The sequence below is a fragment of the Heteronotia binoei genome, chromosome 2 (genome assembly GCF_032191835.1).
Source record: "Heteronotia binoei isolate CCM8104 ecotype False Entrance Well chromosome 2, APGP_CSIRO_Hbin_v1, whole genome shotgun sequence".
NCBI classification, from domain to species: Eukaryota; Metazoa; Chordata; class Lepidosauria; order Squamata; family Gekkonidae; genus Heteronotia; species Heteronotia binoei.
This window is the reverse complement of record NC_083224.1, coordinates 110,351,443-110,373,581: the sequence shown is the minus strand read 5'-3', so window position 1 is coordinate 110,373,581 and position 22,139 is coordinate 110,351,443. Positions and strand designations below refer to the sequence as shown.

Below are 22,139 nucleotides of genomic sequence, written 5' to 3'. Positions count from 1 at the left end.
TCGTGGTGGGCGGCTTCCATCTTGGCCCGGGGAAACGTTCGGGCGGTTCGTTCCCACGCCACCGCCTCGCTGAAGGCGGCCTGGAGGGTAAGCTCTTCTTTGGCGAAGAGCTTTTGCTGGAGCCTTTCGTCGCGGAGGCCCCACGTGAATCTGTCCGCCAGGGCTTCCTCCAGTTGGGGGAGGTTGCAGTTCCCGGCGAGTTTGCGGAGGGCCGCCAGGTAGTCCGCGGCGGACTCGCCCGCGATCTGGTCCCGTTTGTGGAACAGGAACCTGCGAGCCACCCGCGAGGGCTGTGGTGAGAAGTGTCCCGTGAGGAGTCGGATGATCTCGTCATAGGATTTCTCCGCCAGACGGGCGGGTGCCGAGAGACCCTTGGCGATCTCGAACGTGGCAGGCCCGCAGACGCTCATGAGAACGTCCCTCTTTGCTCCGGCGTCAGTGATCTTGTTGGCCCGGAGGTAGAACTCGACCCGCTCCGCGTAGGACTCCCATCCCTCTGGATTTGTAGGGTCGAAGGGCTCGAGGTAGCCGGTGATTCCTCCTTGGTTGGCCATGATGGCGGCGGCGGTCGCTTGTTGCCCAGATCTCCGTCGTAGCCGCTGAGGCTAGTATCCCATCCTCGTCGCCAGTGTAACGTACTCGAAACGGAGACGAGAGTAGGGCAACATGGTTTATTGGGAGCACGTAGCTAGAGAGAGAACACGCGGGCCGGGTCCCGCTTATATACAATCCCGGGTACAGCCTACTGGGTTGGTCGGGCCAATCCTGCCCCGTTGAACTTCCCGCCACAGCTGGAGATAGGCGGGGAACTGGCTCCCGGCGCTGGGGCTCCTGGGACTGCCCAGTTGCCCCCCCCCGTCTGGTCGCATGACATTTCTTGATACACTACAGCTTGGGACTGGGGTATTTGAAGAACTGTTTTCTTGCACATGTTCCTGCCCTGGATTGATTGAAGGGAGATGCCCTCCTGACTTTTCCAACAATTACATACACTCATTTGGTGGGTACATGAGAGAGGGCCTTTTCTATGACAACCCCACAATTATGGGACCTCCTTCCCAGGGATGGGTGCCCAGTCCCCTTGAAAAAGAATGGATCATAGGCTTGTAAAGATGAAGCGGGATGAAATAAGAAGTCTTAAAATTTGAAAGTTTTGTAAAGCAGATATCTGAAGATGCAAAGCAAATTAAAGAGAAAGTGGAAATTTTTAAAGAATAAGACAGAAGTCATAAATAGAGAGATGGAAAAATAATTAGATCATTTGGTGTCCCAACTGTTCCTGGTCGGAACTTGAAAGATCTGCCCCTCCCACCTCCGAGGCTAGTGAGCCCACCTCCCGAGCCCTAGCCAAGGAACTCGGCATCCCAGCTTCTCCCCTCCCCGCCCCCCACCCCATGATCAGAGGGAAGCCACAAGGCCCTACCCACTTCAACAGGGACCAGCCTGATTCGATGTTCTCGGAAGAGCAGGCTGGAGCAGGAGGAATTTTGCCCCTCTCTCCCTTCTGGAAGGGGAGAAGCCTCCTTCAGCATGCTAGAATCCGCCCGGTCCTGCTGAAGCAGCCCTAGCCTCCACGTGGCTTCCCTCTGATCAGGCACGGGATGAGGGACGGGGGGAGAGGCTGGCTTTGGGGCTCGGCTCTACCCTCTGCAGCAGCAGCACCCTTTTGGGATGGGATTGATTCCTGCGCCACTTTCCTCTCCGATCAGGTGATCGAAGGGGGGGAGGGGGGTTGCCTTGACACAGCCCAGAGTGGAGCCCTTCCAGACATTGAAATTGACCTGGGGTGGGGAAGGGAGGGAGGGGGGGGCAAGCTAGGCAGGACACCGTGGGGGGAGGCAATGCCTAGTTTCCTTCTCCTCCCTCCCTTCCCCACCCCAGGTCAATTTAAATGTCCGGAAGGGCCCCAGAAAACAACCCTATTTGCTTTATTATCCCCCCTTCTGTCAAGCAGTCTTTTCCTATTGTCATTCCTTCTTTTTGTCTGTCAGGCTGTCTTTTCCTCTGTCTTCTTTCCTTCTCTCTCTCTCTCTTTCTCTCTCTGTCAGGCAGTCTTTTTCTCTGTCTTCCTTCCTTCCTTCTCTCTCTTTCTCTCTCTCTCTCTCTCTGTCAGGCAGTCTTTTCCCCATCTTCCTTCCTTCCTTTCTTCTCTGTCTTTCTCTCTCTCTTTCAGGCAGTCTTTTCCCCATCTTCCTTCCTTCTCTCTCTCTCTGTCATTCTCCCCCCCCAACTTCTTCCCCTGTGACCCTTGTGTTTTTTCTTGATTTTTATTTTTAAAATTGCATTGCAAAATCCCCCTATTCTCCTACCTTTCCTAAACAAAATATTGCAAGAGTTTTAAGCATGTTTGTACATCATTTCTTGTCTCCTGGCTCTACCCCCAAATTTTAGTAGGCCACAAAAGAGAAGTGTCAAAATAACCGGGCCACCGGGGGGGGGGGGGAGTTTGGGGAAACCCTGGTGTAGAGGGTGATGCAACCTGACCCCCTCCCATACTGAGACATCTGGCCTGGCAGGAGGGGCCTGTCAAGAGTCATTATATTTCTGTGGTTAACAACTGTATTCCTCTTGCCATGAATTCTGTGTAGCTACAATTGCTGTGATTGCCTGTTTGCGTGGCTTCTTTCCTCCCCGCCCCCCCCCCCCTTCTTGTGCATTGTTTATCTATGGAACTTATTATCCAAGCCGCCTCTGAAAGAAGAAAAGACTGTGCACCTAGACTTCCAAGATTTTTGGTGGGTGGGGGACCTGCCGAAAAATCCCCACGCTTTACATCCCCGTGCTTGCTTGAAATATAACAGTTGGGGCGAGGGGTTAAAAGGGAGTCACTGAGCTAAGACATCAGTCTTAGCAAAGATGGTGTCCTGCCTTAAGATGCTCTTGGAATAAATGGCTGAATTATCAGACTGTGTGGTTCCTTGGCTCAAGGTCCTGACAAATTGCAAAGACTCACAATTAACCTTAACTGCCTATCCATCCCTGAACATGTCAGGAGAAGAGAAGGACAAAGCTAAGGAAGAACCACTCAACCCAGTGGAAGAGCAATCGAAACCAGAGGGGCCAGTGCTAGTATCCCCTTCAGTGGTGGTCAGGAAAAAGGAGTGGGGGTCCAGAGGTCTCTGGGAGAGTATTATCAGAGATCTCCAAGAGGCCCCTTCCTGCTCCTGATCAACAGGAGCCTTCCGCACTTGGGGTCTGATGATGAGGCTGAGGATGCCAAGCACACCCACCAGAGCGGACCAAACGAGGGACCCGGCGGATGGGTCCAAGAAGCACTGATGCTGCAAAGCTGACAGTTGAGAGAGGATATGCTGGCGATGAAAGATTTCTTGGTGCAGGAGATGAGAGGCCTCATCCATCAGCTACAGGATGTAGCTGCTCAGGTCGCTGGGGTGCCCCCTGCCCGAGACCTACTGGCCACACTGCCCAGAGTACCAGACTGGGAAGTTCCCAGAGGGGGGGGGGTGCCTGGAGGCCCGGTGGGAGGTGAGCAACCCCCCCTCCTCAACTGCAGAACCCGTCCCAATTCCGCGAGATCCAAAGGTTCATGAGGCAAAATGGGCACCCCGCGAAGTTGGGTTACTTCCTAGTACTGGTAAGGGGGACCTATGCGTATGTGTGCGTAACTTCCCGACAGAAGAGTTGAAAGTGATTTACACTGGGAGATGCCTTGAAGCAGCGGCAGACTGGTTTGTGACTCTGTAAGAGGCCCAATCCCCTGCCCTTAATTCAGCCAGGGAGCTGCTCCAGGCGCTGCACACCCAGTTCAAAGACCCCCAACAAGAGACCAACGCAATCTCCGCCCTACAAGAGCTCCAACAAGGGCCTAAATCTGTGAGGGAGTACATGGTCGAATTCTGTCTACTTGATATGAAGGTGCACCATTGGGATGATGGGGCCCGAAATGAACAGTTTAAGAGAGGCCTCAATTCCAACATTTTCAGGGAAGCCCTCAAAGGGGGGGGACCCCTAGTCATTGGTTGATTGGATTCAGCTGGCCTGCGAAATCAAGGACCAACAGAAGATCATAGCTCTCCTTGTTGTAAGCAACAAGGGGGGGGGGACCCTGGGATCAGAAGGAGAAGGGACCTAAACCCATCCCAACGAAGTGGAGTCAGGGGACCCCCCTCACCCTGGCTGAAAGGGATCGCTGGGCCAAGGCAAGACTGTGCTTTTAGTGTGGAGGGAAGAACCACATGGCCAGTGCCCAAGCCGACCACACAAACAACCAGCACCCTCCCCAACGAAGGGAGAAGCTAAGAAGAAGCCAGGACCCGGGTGGGGGTCCTGCCCACCAAGGAGAAGGCGGCATTGCTCCACTACAGGGATCTGACCCCTGAGGTTTCTGGAGAGGAGGAGAAAGAAGAGCTGTCAGGAAACGACAGTGACCTGCTGTGAAGAGCACACAACAGCAGGTCAACCTGACAGCCGCGCCAGTACGGGTGAGAATCTCCGGAACGTTATATTTTGTCCCAAGGAGTAAACGATTTTCATGTGTTAGAGCCCTGCTAGATTCAGGATGTTCGAAAGACTTGCTATCCCCCAGCTTGGTAGAGGCGCTGGGACTCAAGTGGAAACCGCTCCCTGTTCCCTTACTCTTTGAGCAAATGGATGAAGAGCCAATGAGGGGGGAGCCATGCACTGAGGGAACAGAGACATGTGCTCTGGGGGTGGAGGAACATTGGGAGCACAGGACTTTTGTGATCGCCCCCTCCACTAAATTCCAGGCTGTCCTTAGCTTCGAGTGGCTGGTGGACCACGACCCCTTTGTCCAGTGGAGTGGAAATGCAATCTATTTCCAAGACAGGGGGTGCAACAAGCACAGATGGGATTCGAAGTGGGGTCCCCAACCTCCACCCCAGGTTGAAAAACTATGTTTAACGAAGATAGAGGTCTCCTCCATCCCTCCCGAGTACCAGGACTTGAAAGGGGTGTTTGACACGACAGCAGCGGACAAGCTCCCCCCACACTGCTCCACTGATTGTGCAATTGAATTGGTGGAGGGGGAATGCTCCCCAAAATGAAACTGTATTCCATGAGTAGAACCGAGAGGGAGGAGTTGAAGAATTTACTGGATGTGAATTTGCAATGGGGCTTTATCTGGCCAGCCAAGTCCCCACATGCAGCCCCCGTCTTATTTCGAAAGAAAAAGAATGGTAGTTTGAGAGTCTGTACAGACTTTCAGGGCTTGAATGCAATTTCTATGAAGAATGCGTACCCCTTCCCCTTATTAGAGACCGTATCGGTGAAGTCTCCCAGGGGAAGATCTTTACTAAGCTGGATCTCAGAGATGCATACTTCCAGGTTCATATCCGAGAAGGGGATGAATGGAAAACCGCCTTCCCCTTGGTTTGAATATCTAGTATGAATTTGAACAGTTTGAATATCTAGTATGCCCTTCAGGTTGAAGGGGGCCCCAGGGTCTTCATGAACTTAATCAATGAGGTCTTACACAAGTTCCTCTACAAGTGGGTGGTCTGTTAGCTGGATGATATGTTAATATATTCGCAGGACCTCCCCTCACATGTGCAGTTGGTCCGGTAAGTACTGCAGACCCTATACGAGAATAAACTGTTTGCCAAACTATCAAAATACGAATTTTACAAAACAGAACTTGACTTCCTGGGCTCCCGAGTTTCAGGAAGGGGGGCTTGGGATGGACCTCGCCAAAGTACAAATGGTGGCAGAGTGGGCGGCACCCAAAACACAGAAGCAATTACAAAGCTTCCTCGGATCTGCGAACTTTTACAGAGGATTCATAAACAATTTTGCCACCATCACCATGCCCCTAACAGACTTGCTAAAAACGAGGGGGAAGGGTGCAGCCGACACGAAAGCCAGTGCTAAACTAGAGTGGTCCCTGGAATGCCAACAGGCATTTGAGGACCAAACAACGCTTCATTTCTGAGCCTTGCCTCACCCACCCAGATGAGAATAAAAAAATCGTGGTACAATGTGACACAAGCAATGTAGCCCGAGCAGCCGTGTTGTCTCAAAAATTCTCCCCCTCAGAGCAAAACTGGTCTGTATGGGATAAAGAGGCTTCTGCCATCAAGCTAGCCTTAGAGAAATGGTGTCACTATTTGGAAGGTGTGAGGGAACCATTTGAATTATGGACAGAACATAAAAACCTCGCTGCCCTGATAGCGACTCACAAACAAACAAGTCCTATGGGTGGGATTCTTCCACAGATTCAGTTTCACACTTGGGCACATCCCAGGGAGGCTGAACTTTCTAGCTGACACATTGTCCCACCTACTACAACACAAAAGCAAGAGGGAGGTGGATACAGACTCAGTTTACCTCCACCCAACTCAGTGCTCTGGTCACAACCCGAGCACAGGGGAAAAAAGGGCCCTTCGGACTCATTCCTAACTTCCCTGAAGGACGTTTTAAGAACATAACCACCAGACATAGACTTGAATCTCACCCCCTCCCATGATGGCCTTTGGTATAAAGACAACAAACTTTTCATCCGTGTTCCGCTACGAGCGGACATCATGCAGCGTGCTTATGATTCAAAGTTGGGGAGGCATTTTGGTTTTGTCAAAACTATCCATTTGATACAACGGCAATTTTGGTGGCTGGGGTTGAGAAAAGACGTTTTGCAGTATGTTTCAAGCTACCCAACTTGTGTTATGACAAAGAAAAGAGGGTGAGTTGCAACCCTCCGGGTGAGTTGCAATCCCTTGCCCCAGCTTCCCAGTCCTGGGAATGCATTTCCATAGACTTTATTACCGACTTACTCCCCTCCCAGGGTGGTAGAGGACACGTTTTCCAAGCAAGCCCATTTTGTCCTGTGTAGGCAGTTGCCTACCGCCAAAAAGTTGGCCCAATTATTCATTCAACATGTCTTTCGGCTACACGCTTTTTTGAGTAAGATAATTTCCAATGGCAGGCCATAGTTCGTTGCCAATTTCTGGGTGCACCTTTGCAAATTGGCAGGGATTGAACAGGGGCTTAGCTCAGCGTACCACCACGGGCGGACAGACAGAATGCGCGAACACGGTGTTAGAACAGTTTCTGAGGTACTTTACTTCTTATCAACAAGACAATTGGGCTTCCCTTTTGTCTTTTGCAGAATATGCATACAACAAGTGTCCACAGCGCAACCAACGCTAGACCATTCCTAATTGTTAATGGCTAACAATTAGGAACCATTTCCAGAACTCCCTTCACCATCTACAGCCCCTGTGGATTTCATGGACTGGTGGTCACAGATCTCACAAGGGTGGGAAGCTATTCAAAAATAATTGACTAAACCTAAAGCGGACTATAAAAAACATTATGATAGAAATCATTCTAAACTATGGGACCTCAAAGTGGGGGACATGGTGTACATCTCCTCCCAAACACCCATAACTGCAAGAAACTGGGGATGAAATATCTGGGGCTGTTTGCTATTAAAAGGATTATAAATAATGTGACTGTGGAACTTGAATTGCCTAAAAATCTAAAACATGTTCACTCTTGTTTCCATGCCAGCTACCTGAAGAAAGATCCTGGTCCTTCAACATGGCACCCGCAACATCAGCCCCCAGATCTGACTCTGGTTCGTGGTCAGATCCATCATGAAGTGCAGGAAATTCTAGATTCCAAAAGCAAGCGGGGGGGGATTGTTTTATCTCATTAAATGGACTCACTTTCCCCTTAGCCGGGCAAAATGGTTCCGAGCAACCGATACGAACTGTCGGAAACTAATTAAAGACTTTCACCTCAAATATCCAGACAAACCTGGGGGAAGGGGACCTTAAGGGGGGCAGAACATGTTCACCCTTGTTTCCATGCCAGCTACCTGAAGAAAGATCCTGGTCCTTCACCATGGCACCCACAACATCAGCCCCCAAATCTGACTCTGGTTCGTCGTCAGATTCATCATGAGGTGTAGGAAATTCTAGATTCCAAAATCAAGCAGGGGGAATTGTTTTATCTCATTAAATGGACTCACTTTCCCCTTAGCCAGGCAGATTGGGTCCAAACAACTGATACAAACTGTCGGAAACTAATTAAAGACTTTCACCTCAAATAACCAGACAAGCCTGGGGAAGGGGACCTCAAGAGTTGTTATATTTCTGTGGTTAACAACTGTATTCCTCTTGCCATGAATTCTGTGTAGCTACAATTACTGTGATTGCCTGCTTGCTTGGCTTCTTTCCTCCCCCCCCCCCTGCCCCTTGCACATTGCTTATCTATGGAACTTATTATCCAAGCCACCTCTGCCAGCCTTCAAGGTCAGATGCTGAAAAAAGAAAAGATTGTGTATGTGGACTTCCAAGACTTTTGGTGGGTGTGGGACCCGCCAAAAAATCCCCATGCTTTACATCCACACGCTTGCTTGAAATGTAACAGGGGTTAAAAGAGAGTCACTGAGCTAAGAAGTGAGTCTTAGCAAAGATGGTGTCCTGCCTTAAGATGCTCTTGGAAAACTGCTGAATTATCAGACTGTATGGTTCCTTGGCTCGAGGTCCTGACAGGGCCAGCAGGAGTTTCCAATGGCTACCGAGGGAGGGCCCCCTGGGGAGCCGAGGGACCCCAACATTTGGCTTTATTTAAGCCGAGAGAAAAATAATTCTATTTGAGATTTAAAGCTATTCCAGATATTTCTGATGAAGACATTAGAGAAAGGATTATTAAAATCTTGGCAATATTTTTGGAAAAGGAAGAGAAAGATATGGAGACAGAAATTGATAAGGTTTATAGAATAAATTCCAGATCTGCCAGGTCAAGAAATGTCCCAAAGGATATTTTGGTGCATTTTGTAAGGAAGAAGATAAGGGATCAAGTTCTTTAACAGCATTTGAATACGACTGAAAATGGATAATACAGATATTATTTTGAAATAAATTCCTATTAGAATTTTATGTAAGAAAAAAGAATATGCCTTTTTGGCTGAAAAATTAAAACAGAAAAATATCCCATTTTGTTAGGATATGCTGGAAAGTGTGTAGAGATTTACACTGAATTTATTCAAAAGGCAAGAGAGTTCTTAGAAAGATTTAAAAGAGAACTGGAAGAGGTGCAAATAGAAAGTTCAGTAAAGTCCACACAAAAACTGCGAAAGGAATTGGGCAATGATGATATTGAATTAGGTGCGAAAGGTATTGAACTTTTTAAATATTATTTTTCTTTTAAAATCTTTGGTTTGGTGATGGATTACAAATGTTTAACAAGGAATATAAATTAAGCAAACACCCTTCAAAAGAGAAAAGTATTTCATTATTTGAATTTTAAAAAAGGAATTATTCACTTACAGGCACAGGATCCATCCATCCCAACAGTGTGAAGCTCAGAGACCACAAGGAGGATTTTGGCTTATAAAAACATACAGCTCTCAGCTCAAAACAGTTCAACACATCATCAGTGGCATACAACCTCTACCGGATAATGACAGTTCCCTTTCACAAGTACTGGGGAGGGACCTTTTTTTTTTTCATAGACAGCCCCCCCCCCCAATCTCAAAACAACTCCTCACTCACAATAATGCAATGTCTAATCTGGACCTGGACACTGGTGCCAGAATTTGCAATAAACTCAGATACCAACTTTGCGCCACATAAACCCAGACAACAGTATCACTGGACCTAACAACATCAGCTACACTATCTCAGGCTCATTCACACACTCATCTTCTAAAACTGTACATGCCATTAAATGCCAACAGTGCCCTTCGGTTCTCTACATAGAGCAAACAGGTCAAACTCTATGCCAGGGGTGGCCAACGGTAGCTCTCCAGATGATTTTGCCTACAACTCCCATCAGCCCCAGCCATTAGCCATGCTGGCTGGGGCTGACAGGAGTTGTAGGCAAAAAACATTTGGAGAGCTACCGTTGGCCACCCCTGCCCTATGCCAAAGGATAAATGGACACAAATCTGCCACCAGGAATCATAAAGACTGAGAAACATGTAGAACACTTCAACCTTACAGGACACTCAATGGGTGACCTCAAAGTAGCTGTTTTATTGCAAAGGAACTTCAGGAACAGACTAGAAAGGGAAATCACTGAGTTGCAAGTTATTACAATACTCAGAACAGTGAAAACCCCTAGGACTTAATAGGGATGTTGGTTTCTTATCTCACTATATATGCTAAATTCATTTAGTCCTTACTTCTGCATTCTCACCAAGAAGGGCTATACATCCTCTTTATTTTAGCATATTTCTTATTTGGAATAGTAGATTAGAATAGTAATATAATGCAATGAATACTAAAACTCATTCCTCTGGTCTGGTAACAGAGGAGACAGAACACTGCACTACAAAGTAACCCACCTCAAAGAAAAAGATGCTATTAGTTACCTCCAGGCTTGAGGGGAGACAGATGGAACATAACAGCAAGGTCTCAGTTAATTTCTCTTAGTACTCCACAATTAAGGATACATTTACACATAAATCTCCAATTTTGACATATTTATTTGTTTCCCCCCAGAATTAAATCCAAACAATGGTGAATTATATACTTGCATCTGTTAAATCATCTTCATCATGTTGTATGCTAATTTGCTGTTCAACTTCTGCCTTATATGCATGGACGGGTAAATTCCATTTCATTTTATCTAAGGAAGTGTGTGTGCACATGAAATCTCATACTTTGAATGAATAAAAAAAGTTGATCTTAAAGGTGCCACTAGACTCAAACTTTGTTCTGCTGCTTCAGACCAACACAGCTACCCAGTTGGTTTACATATTGTACTTTAAAATCTTGCAGATTTAATTTACTTTGGCATTTATATCCTGCTTTTCAACCATTTGCTTTCATGGCTAAAAATACACATAGAAATTGTTATCTCTATTGGGTATTGTAGTTGGATAAGTAGGAGCCACACAGCATATTAACATTCAAAAGTAACATATTAAAAGATAGCATTAAAAGTATTTTTATCAAAAAGAAATATTAATAAACTTTTAAGCCTACCTTCTTTTATAGTATAAGTAACATGCTGCCAATGACAAAAGTGAGAGAGCCATTCCAAAAATAGTAGCAGATACTACAAGGGCAGAGGTTAAATGCTTCAAAAAAGCTATAAAACAAGTATTTTAAAAGTTAATATTAAATTATCAAGTAACAGCATTTCCATTATTATTTTACTATCATTAGTTATTTAAAAAAATAAGTTTTGGAAATATCTACATTCTCTGACCCAGACTTCACACAGGATTCTTTAGTTATGACAGATCCTCATTAGACCTGAGAACAATAAACTCACATATCAGAATGCAGTTTGTGTCAAATCAAAGCACTAAAGGACCAGAGGTCAAAAGAGGCATGTTGAACACTTCCTCCACTTGCCACTTTTGTCCCCCCCCCCCGCCCCAATTCCAGCTGAATGTTCCATGTCTAGACTCTGATACTGAAAGATACAAGTACTGCTATTTTTTACCTAGATGTAAAACAGACTGGAGGGGCTGAGAGAGGTTCAGTGGGAGAGTGCATATATTTTGCATATAGAAGTTTAAAAGAGTTCAGGTAACTAGTGTTAAGAAAAACTTCTCACAGTCTAAAAGCCCAGAGAGCCACGTAGGTTGCTTCCACACTGGAGATTTCCTCCAGGTTGGATACTATTAGGAAAACGGGGGTTTCCCCTGCTTCTCCACAGTATTGTGGTGCTTCTGTGTACCACTTGGCTTTTTCTGTGATCTTTTCCAAATCTGCTATACCACAATGTTTTGAGAAAGATTTCCCTGGTCCCACCCACATAGCAGCCAATGTTCCTGCTTCTGTGGAGCCATTTCTTTCCCCTACCTGTTTTTTTCGAAGTTTTTGTTTTAACTGGCAATAGGCATATTGTCATAATGGTATATTGATATGTCAAGAATTATTTTTAAAATACTTGGAAGATCTCCCCCCCCCCCAGTAGTATGTATGGGGGGAAATGGCCACCATGGGGAGTGGGACAACAAAAATATGGAGAAACCCATTACCTGGAAGCCTTGCAGTAATAAAGAGGATTGGATTGCATTGGCAGGTGCAGCAACAAGGGGGACTCCAAAGGAAATCATTGGCATGCTGAAAAGTCCCTATTCATAGAAGAATAAGCTCAACAGACTCTTATTCAGTAAAGACAGTTTAGTATGTTCCTGTATTTTCAACACGTGACTTTCAGTAAAAATGCCAGTCTTGCAGCTTCATAGAATCATAGAGTTGGAAGGGACCTCCAGGTTCATCTAGTCCAACCCCCTGCACAATGCAGGAAACCCACAAATACCTACCCCAAATTCACAGGATCTTCATCACTGTCAGAAGGCCATCCAGCCTCTGTTTAAATACCTCCAAGGAAGGAGAGCCCACCACCTCCTAAGGAAGCCTGTTCCACTGAGGAATCATTCTAATTGTCAGGAAGTTCTTCCTAATGTTGAGCCGGAAACTCTTTTGATTTAATTTCAACCCATTGGTTCTGGTCCTACCTTCTGGGGCCATAGAAAACAGCTCTACACCATCCTCCATATGACAGCCCTTCAAGTACTTGAAGATGGTGATCATATCACCTCTCAGCTGCCTCCTCTCCAGACTAAACATTCCCTGCTCCTTCAACCTTTCCTCATACGACTTGGTCTCCAGACCCCTCACCATCTTCGTCGCCCTCCTCTGGACTCGTTTCAGCTTGTCTATATCGTTCTTAAAATGTGGTGCCCAAAACTGAACACAATACTCCAGGTGCGGTCTTACCAGAGCAAAGCAATACTATCACATCACGTGATCTGGACACTATACTTCTGTTGATGCAGCCCAAAATTGCTTCAATGATGTGTTGCAATGCATTAAAAATACCAGAAAAATTAATAATGAAGCTACATATAAAACTTTCAGTGCAATCTAACCCTTTTAGGTCCACTGACCGTGAAGTTTAGAAGACTGTAACTCTGTTTAGTATTACAATATGAAGTACGTACAGCTGATCATAAATATGCTGGAACTAAGGTCCTCTGGGTTCAGTGGACATGTACCTGGAACTTCTGCTGCAGCCATTCTTAACTATGATTACAACATGTTCTTACTAAAATGTTAGTATATTACACATAAAATGTCTTTGCTTTGTTGCTACTTACTGTTTGTTACTACTACTTGCATAGAACATTTAATGTAATAGTAAATAAAGCAACTTTTATTCTGAGCGGTTGTCAACACCACCTTAGTCCACAAAAAGCAATCCAAATTAAATTAAATTAAAACGAAGTACATTACAGCTAAGATCACTCTTACCAGCCTGAAGAATAATCTTTTTGCAAATATCTTTGGCAAAATGTTTAATTGGCCATTTTTTAACCTGACAGTTGAAACACATAATAGGTCCTACGCTTACTAAAGTTACAAATTCTGTGACTAGAGAAAATAGAACCTACTTAATGATTAAGTGTTCCAACTCCTGCCAGATTGTAGGACCAGCCAGAAAATCTTAAATTCTTAATATGAAAACCCCACCAGATTGTGGTAATCTCCAAAACCACTGAAATTAATATCATATCACTAAAGACCCCTTCATTCCTTTTTTTTTTTTCACAAGTGGAAACATTGGTTGGATCCAGCCCTGTGTCTATACTGTCCCTCAGCTAATAAGTCCTTATTTGCTATTACAGGAAAGGCAAATTTATTTTGGAAACTTCTGTGTAGTTAAATACTCTAGTTCTAACATCACATGTGAAAAATTGTAAATATTGGCATACTTAGAAAACAGTCATTTTCAACATTATGTGTAGCAGAAATATACCAATCAATAAAACCTACCTACAGATATTTGTACATTTTCTCCTTTTGTTGATCGTTTAGTCCTTTCAACAACTGATGGACCTTGACAAATGTATTTACGAAGATGTGACATGCTTAGTAAACTTTCTGTACCAAGATGCTTTTTTCCCACAAGTGCTTTCAGAGCTGAAGTTCTAAATCCCTTTCGAGCAACACTAAAATATCTGTTTACCATCTGAAAGGGTTGAATGAGGTGTTTCAAAAATTCTACTGTGCAGATGGATGACTTCATTTGGTTCATTTCTGAAATGAATACCTCATCCTTTAACCTTTTATCAGATATAATGGCTAGAAAGTTATTATTTATATAGTCAAGTTCTGACGAATTTTCAATTTCAACCTCTCTTTTAATTTCTCTTATAGCTCTGAGTACCATGGACTGTTTTTTTCTCATTGTTTTCTTTTTTCTCATTTTTTTTTTAAATGTAGGGTGTTGGGTTTTTTTAATGTGAGCCAGTATAGTTTTATATGCCAAGACTATCTTCTGTGTATTGTAATTACATCTATGTTGTGTAAATGTATGTATAAGTGGAAATTTGTTTGGAACGCATTTTTTAGTTGTTTTGCATTTTTGCACCTTCATCTTTTTTCTGACAAGAAAATTCAGTTTCTGCTGAAAACTCAGAGATAACTGATCATATTTCTTAAATCCATTATGTCGGCCTTTCCTTCCATCATTTAATATTTGCTTTACTTCCATAAACATTTTGTACTGATCTTTACTATAAGCATTTGCATTCTCTCTAAAAAAAATTCTTTCTTTGGCAGAAACTAATACTCTGTTACTGTTGTCTTTACATTTTTTCTTTGTCATCATCCTAATTACTGTATGTTTTCTTGACTGCTGTTGTTTTACTGTCCTTAACACCAAAACACTTCCCAAGTCTTCCTGATGTTTTTTTAAATGTACTTCTTCAGCTTTTAACATTGTTTTTGTTTGAAGTATCTGAGGTGTTATAGCCAGTGGTAGCCAAATTCCTTTGTATTTGTAACTATTTTTGAAATATATTGATTTTAATTGTCCCACGTTTTTATTTTCTGATTTCTTTTTCACATCATGAAATACAATCATTTTCATTGCAAAAACATCAAGTTTTCCATCCTCCAGAATATTCTTGGATACTTTTGTTAATTCCTTTTTTCCTGTAAAAATTAGTTTACTTGGTCCTAAATGCATTCCTAAAACTTTTACCGTGGTGCTTTCATCTGTAATAAGATATAGATTTCTTTGATATAAGAGTATAAGTTTTAGCCTATTTGTTTTTTGATGGTTCCTCTCTGCATTTTTTCGAGGTGTTTCTAAATTTGTTCTGAATTTTTTATAACTTTTGCTGTCCTTTTGCAATGTTGACTGCTCTAAAATCATATGCAGCGTTGCTTTATACAAATATTTTTTCATGGCTGCTAGTGATGTCTGCTGATACTCCACTATGTGCTCTGCAATAAAGCAAACAGTAAAAGTGATCCTTAAAAGCATATTAAACAACTTTAATTTTCCCCCCTAAATGCTGCTTATTATAAAACCCTCAGCCCAATAACAAGCTAATCAACATCCCCTCCCCCCAAAAAATAACCCTTTTAAAATGGGGGTGGAATTCATGGATTGGACTTCAAGTGTTTAGTACTAGAACTATTATAATCATAAGAGCTACTTAAGCTTCTGTCTCTCTGTCAAACTCTAGCACTGCACATGGAGACATGAACCATTAATGCATGAATCATGCAAGGAAAGGGGCTTCTCCTTCTCAGCCATTTAACCTAGCAATGGAAGCATCGCTTTCACCAAAAACACTATCAGCTATACTGTTGGCCAGAGGTAGGCAATGCTTGGGGATCCTACTGACACTGGCACACCAGATATATCTGCTTTCCACCCAAGGCCATATTTCCAAAGCAACCAAGGCACTGGCAGCACTGCTGGGGCCACTGGTGTAGGAGAAGGTAACAGGCATGGCTAATGCCCATCATTGTCTCTCAAACCTGCAACCACCAGCCAAGTCCAAGGTGAACTGCTGTAACGTCAGCACTTGAGCAGATGCAGACTTGCTACAAATGTGTCTGGCTACATACAACCATACTCTCCCCCATTTTGCTTGCTGGCACACCAATGTCTTCACAGGTAGTTGTATGGGGATGGGGGGGGAGACTAGGGTCAAAAAGATGCCTACCCTTGCTATAGGCAATGCATCTCATAAATAAAGTATATAGATAAAAAATATGTCTGCGTGAAAAAATAATCATCACTAATTAAATGTGTACTACTCCTATAGCTTCCTCCAACAGTTGCTTAACAAATGTGAAATTAACAATGCATTCACACTGATTCTATTCCCCATTCTACTCCTCTATGAACGATATAATACTTCAAAAAGCATAGTTCTATACCAATTTAACTGTGGTCTTCCTTGGTATGTACTACAAGGACAGCACATTCATCAGATACACGACTGCTTTGTTTTCAACAGAATATATTTTGCCTACAAACTTGCAGCTTTGAGAATTCTATTCCCATTGCTGTGCTGGATTCTAATAAAAGTTAAGGATTAATTGTATAAATAATGCTAGAAAAGTGATTATTTTTCTTCTCTTACTGTATGAATTCCTTGTGAAGCTAAAGCTACCAGTGTCCTTCCTATTTCCTAAAAGTTACATCTGAGGACAAGCCCTTCAAAATGGTTATCATATCACCTCTTAGTCATCTAGGAAGATAGGACAGCGTTTCCATTATTGTACATAATTTATGGCAAAAAAATCCCTTTTAGCAATAATGGCATGCTGCAGATAGTAAAACAGCAAAGAAGTTTCAGGGTGGGGTGTCGTAAGTACACTGATGACACCCACTTATATCTGTTGATGGGTGGCCAGCCAGCCGGATACTGCCTCATCAGTTTTTGTTGAGGGGTTGGGGGCTTTGGTCAGATGGTTAAAGTAGAGCCAGCTGAGACTGAATCCCTCTAAGATGGAGGTTCTGTGGCTGGGCAGGGAGGATTCAGGGTTGGGGTGCCAACTCCTAGATCTTGAGGCCATGCTCTGAACACCAGCACCAACTGTCAAGAGCTTGGGAGAGATTCTAGATGCCTCCTTATCAATGGAGGCCCAGATCATTAGGCCATTCAGGTTTGACCTTGATCATATCCCTTATGAATATACAGTGGAGGTGAAGAATAGGTTTAAGGAACTAGAGTTGATAGACAGAGTGCCTAAAGAACTATGGACGGAGGTTCGTGACATTGTACAGAAGGCAGCAATCAGCACCATCCAAAAGAAAAAGAAATGCAAGAAAGCAAAGTGGCTGTCTGATGAGGCTTTACAAACAGCTGAGAAAGAAGGAAAGGGACAGGCAAAGGTGAAAAGGAAAAATTCACCCAACTGAATGCAGATTTCCAGAGAACAGCAAGGAGAGATAAGGAGGCCTTCCTGAAGGAACAATGCAAAGCAATAGAGGAAAATAATAGAATGGGAAGGACAAGAGATCTATTCAAGAAAATTGGAGAAATCAAAGGAACATTTTGTGCAAAGATGGCCATGATAAAGGACAAAAACGGTAGAGACCTAACAGAAGCAGAATAGATTAGGAAGAGATGGCAAGAATACACAGAAGAATTATACAAGAAAGATCTCAATGTCCTTGACAACCATGACAGTGAAATTGCTGATCTTGAGCCAGACATCCTGGAGTGTGAAGTCAAATGGCCTTAGAAAGCATTACTAACAACAAAGTGAGCAGAGATGACAGTATCCCAGTTGAGCTATTCAAAGTCCTAAAAGACAATGCTGTTAAAGTGATGCACACATTATGTCAACAAATTTGGAAAACGCAACAGTGGCCACAGGATTGGAAAAGGTCAGTTTATATTCCAATCCCAAAGAAGAGTAATGCCAAGGAATGTTCAAGCTATCACACCATTACACTCATTTCACATGTCAGCAAGGTCATGTTAAAGATCCTACAAGCTAGACTTCAGCAGTATGTCGATCGGGAACTACCAGAAGTTCAAGCTGGGTTTTGGAGAGGTAGAGGAACTAGAGATCAAATTGCCAACATTCGCTGGATTATGGAGAAAGCATGGGAGTTCCAGAAAAATGTCTATTTCTGCTTCATTGACTACATTAAAGCCTTTGATTGTGCGGATCACAACAAACTGTGGCAAGTTCTTAAAGAGATGGGAGTACCAGATCACCTTGCATGTCTCATAAGAAACCTGTATAAGGGTCAAGAAGCAACTGTCAGAATGGGATATGGAGCAACTGATTGGTTTAGAATAGGAAAAGGAGTTCAACAAGGATTTATATTGTCACCCTTATTTAATTTATATGCAGAGTACATCATGCGGAATGCCAGCCTGGATGCAGCACAAGCTGGAATTAAGATTGCTGGGGGAAAATCAACAACCTCAGATATACAGATGACACGACTCTAATGGCAGAAAGTGAAGAGGACCTAAAAAACCTCTTGTTGAGGGTGAAAGAGGAGAGCACGAAAGTAGGCTTGAGACTCAACATCAAAAAAACTAAGATCATGGCATCCAGCCCCATCCCTCCTTGACAAATAGAAGGAAAAGAGATGGAAGTAGTGACAGATTTCACATTTCTGGGATCCAAGATCACTGCAGATGGTGACTGTAGCCATGAAATTAAAAAAAATTGCTCTTTGGGAGGACAGCTATGGTGAACCAAGGCAGTATAATAAAAAGTAGAGACATCACCCTGCCAACAAAAGTCTGTATAGTCAAAGTTATGGTATTCCCAGTAGTAATGTATGGCTGTGAGAACTGGATCATAAGGAAGGCCAAGTGCAGAAGAATAGATGTTTTCGAGCTGTGGTGCTGGAGAAGAATCTTGAGAGTCCCTTGGACTGCAAGAAGATCAAATCAGTCAGTCCTAAGAGAAATCAACCCTGACTGTTCCCTGGAAGGTCAGATACTGAAACTGAAGCTTAAATACCTTGGCCACCAAATAAGAAGGGAGCACTCACTGGAAAAGATGCTGACGCTGGGAAAGACAGAAGGCAAAAGAAGAAGGGGATGGAAAAAGATGAGATCGCTGGACAGAATTACTGATGTAACTAACATAAATTTGAGCAGACTTTGGAGGATGGTGGAAGAAAGGAGGGCCTGGTGTGACTTGGTCCATGGGGTCGCAAAGAGTTGGAATCGACTGTGCGACTGAACAACAACAAAAAACTTGCTCTACATGGGCCTATGCTTGAGACTCCATCTGGTACTGAGACCCCATCAACAGCACACATTCAACTTGTGTTCCGTGAACTGCACTGGTTACCAGTTGAGCATCAGATCAAGTCCAAGGATCTGGTGCTTACCTTCAAGGCCCTTATTGGTCTGGGATCCATGTATCTTTGGAGCCACCTCTACTGGTATATCCCTCGAAGGATATTACACTCTGCTGATAAGAACTTGCTTGTGGTCCGCAGCCTGAGAGATATCTGGCTGTTCTCAGCCAGTGCCAGGGCTTTTAGTGCCCTGACCCTAGCATGGTGGGACTCTCTGCTGAGTAACATCCAGGGCTTTTTCTGAGCAGGAACGCAGTTCCGGCTGGCTCGCCATCAGGAGATGTGGCCTAATATGCAAATGAGTTCCTGCTGGGCTTTTTCTACAAAAATGCCCTATGTTAAACATTGGTGATGTCAGGATGTGTGGCCTAATATGAAAATGAGTTCCTGCTGGGCTTTTTCTACAAAGAAGGCCTGGTAACATCTGTGCCCTGTGGGACTTGATGCAGTCCCGCAGGGCTTGTAAGGCATTTGGTTGAGGACAGTGACAGCATTCATCTGGTAGCGTAACTGGAAATTTAGACTGCCATCTGAGCCAATGTGATATTTTATTGTAATGTTGTAACCTATATAATACGTTGGTTTTTTATTGTTTACACCACTCCAGCCCTGTTTACAGAGAATGGGCAGTATAAAAATAAAATTTAATAAATAATAAAACATTTAAAATCATACATAAAATAACCATTATAAGAACAAAACATTACTCTAAGGTAAGACTTATCTTTGCTTTTACTTTATCTTTGCATTTTTTTGCTGAAACAAGTAGTTATTAATGAACTTTTCCATTTCTCAGCAGTTTTCTGCACTGCATCTGTCAGCATTTTTTTCTTGCTCTCTTCTTCCCCCCATAATGCAATTACAAAAAAACCCCACAAATCACATTCACAAAAACAAAGAAATACCAGCGTTACTGACCAATTTTTTAAAAACTGAAAAATTACTGACCAAGATGAAAAAACTGACTTTTACTGAATTAACTGACCGTTTTCCACCCCTGTTTAATATATACCCAAATCAAGGAGGTAAATCTACAAGAATATTGAAAATAGTAAATTAACACCTTGGGTCTGACAGTAAATAGAAAAGCTAAAAGTGCTGCCAGTTTAATTAAGATTCCTTTGGAGTGTGTCAGAATTATCATGGATTTTGCTACTAGTTTCACTGATGAGAACCTATATGCTAATTCCACTCAGCCCCCCCCCCCTCCATTGCTGAGTAAATTCCAGCTTGGTAAATTCCAGCTGTGACAAAAAATTTAAAAATCATATGATGCATATAAACATAGTAAAATGTAGTAAATGTCAAAAACTAACAAGTGACTAAATTGAATGTCCCTTTTGAACTTGCAGGTAGGGATGCCAGCTTCCAGCTGGGACCTGGGGATCCCTGGGAATTACAGTTTATCACCAAAACTACAGAAACCAGTTCCTTTGGAGAAAATGCATGTTTTGAAAGTGTAACTTTATAGCATTGTTCCCCATACTAAGATTTCTGTCCTTCCCAAATCTCCAGTTTTCCTACCTAGATCTGGGAACCATCCCCCTCAGTCATCCGCCACCAATGGCCGGAGTGGGGCTGGCAACCCAACTTGCAGTAGGATTGCCAAGTCCAACTCAAGAAATATCTGGGGATTCTGAGGATGGAGCTGGGAGACTTTGGGGGTGGGGCTAGGAGCAAGGGTGTAGCAAGCACAGTTGAACTCTGAAGGAAGTTCTGGCCATCACATTTAAAGGGACCACACTCTTAAATGCCGTCCCTCCATTTGGAATAATGAAGGCTAGGGGCACCTTCTTTTGTGGCTCATAGAATTGGACACCCCCCCAGTCCAATCTTGGGAGGGGTATTTTGAGGAGAGTCACCAGATGCTATGCTGAAAATTCAGTGCATCTACCTCAAAAAACAGCCCCCCCCCCCTAGAGACCCATGGATCAATTTTCCATTATGGGGTGGCCAATGGTAGCTCTCCAGATGTTTTTTGCCTACAACTCCCATCATACCCAGCCATTGGCCATGTTGGCTGGGACTAATGGGAATTGTAGGCAAAAAACATCTGGATAAATACCGTTGGCCACCCCTGTCCAGCAGACATTTCCTCCCCCCCCCCCGTCTTTCTCATGACCCTAAAGCAGGGGAGACCTCCCTCCAAACCAGGGGATCCCCTGTCCCCACCTGGGGAGTGGCAGCCCTAACTTGCAGGCCAGGCCCAATGGTTCCTACCACCCCAGCCCAGCATCATCCCTAATTACACCCTGGGCTGGGCAGTTTTCTTTCCTCTCTGTGAGAATAAACACTCGGAGTGATCCTAAACCAATACGACTCTCATACAGCCCAAAATGGAAAGCTCCCTTCTGGTTTTAAAGCCGTCCTATCGGCTGTAAAAGATACCTTAAAATTGTTTTTAATGTTTGGGACTGACAGTACGCATTATATTTAGAGAGAAATTTAAAGTATAAGAACCCCGCCCCCATTAATATCTGCAGCGGAGGGGAGCCTCCCTAAAACCCACAGCGCAAGTCTTGCCCACTTTTCTTTTCAGATCTAAGAGGCAAGAAAAGCGAAGAATAAGTTAACTCACGACTTTCCACAAGTCCATTCCCCACTAGCCACGGGCTATCCTCACCCGGCCACAGTTCCCCCGGGACTAGTTGGCGGTCCAGAATGGGGAACCCCCTGACCGGCACCAGCACGAGCACCATGGCTGCGAGGGCTAGAGCTCTTAGCATAGTTTCTCCTGGGGCACAGCTTTCTCCTAGCCCGCCATGGGCGGTGGCTCTAACGGTCCTCCGAGCTAAAGGAGAGAGAACCCAGCGAACTCCATAGAAAATGGCGGGAGGGAGTGTGCCTATTCAGGCGTTGTGCGCCAAGAAATTGGCGGGCTGGCAACTCTTGTCGTTAACAGAGAGTGCGAACGGAGAGGAAGATGGGAGTGTAGTTTTCGATTGCCCATCAGAGGCACCACAATTAGGAAAGGGTGCGGAATTTCGGAGGTTTAAAAGATTTTTTTGGTTTTGTGCCTTTTTTCTTTGGAAGCACCACACAGAACACACGTTATTTATTATTAACGTAAAATAATTGCTCCTACTGTGTATCGCTCCTACTGTGTA

General features: G+C 44.0%; 1 protein-coding gene across 1 annotated transcript in view; it reads right to left on the bottom strand.

Annotated features, from left to right (window-relative positions):
• The window catches only part of LOC132566611 (uncharacterized), a 45,508-nt gene extending 23,604 nt beyond the window's left edge, over positions 1-21,904 (bottom strand). The window contains exons 1-3 of the mRNA XM_060231804.1: positions 21,611-21,904; positions 13,722-15,179; positions 10,914-11,019 (exon numbers count right to left, since the gene is read on the bottom strand). Coding sequence (XP_060087787.1) covers positions 10,914-11,019; positions 13,722-15,179; positions 21,611-21,758 — 1,712 coding nt within the window. The 5' untranslated portion in view covers positions 21,759-21,904. The remainder of the gene's footprint in view (positions 1-10,913; positions 11,020-13,721; positions 15,180-21,610) is intronic.
• Positions 21,905-22,139: the final 235 nt, after the last annotated feature.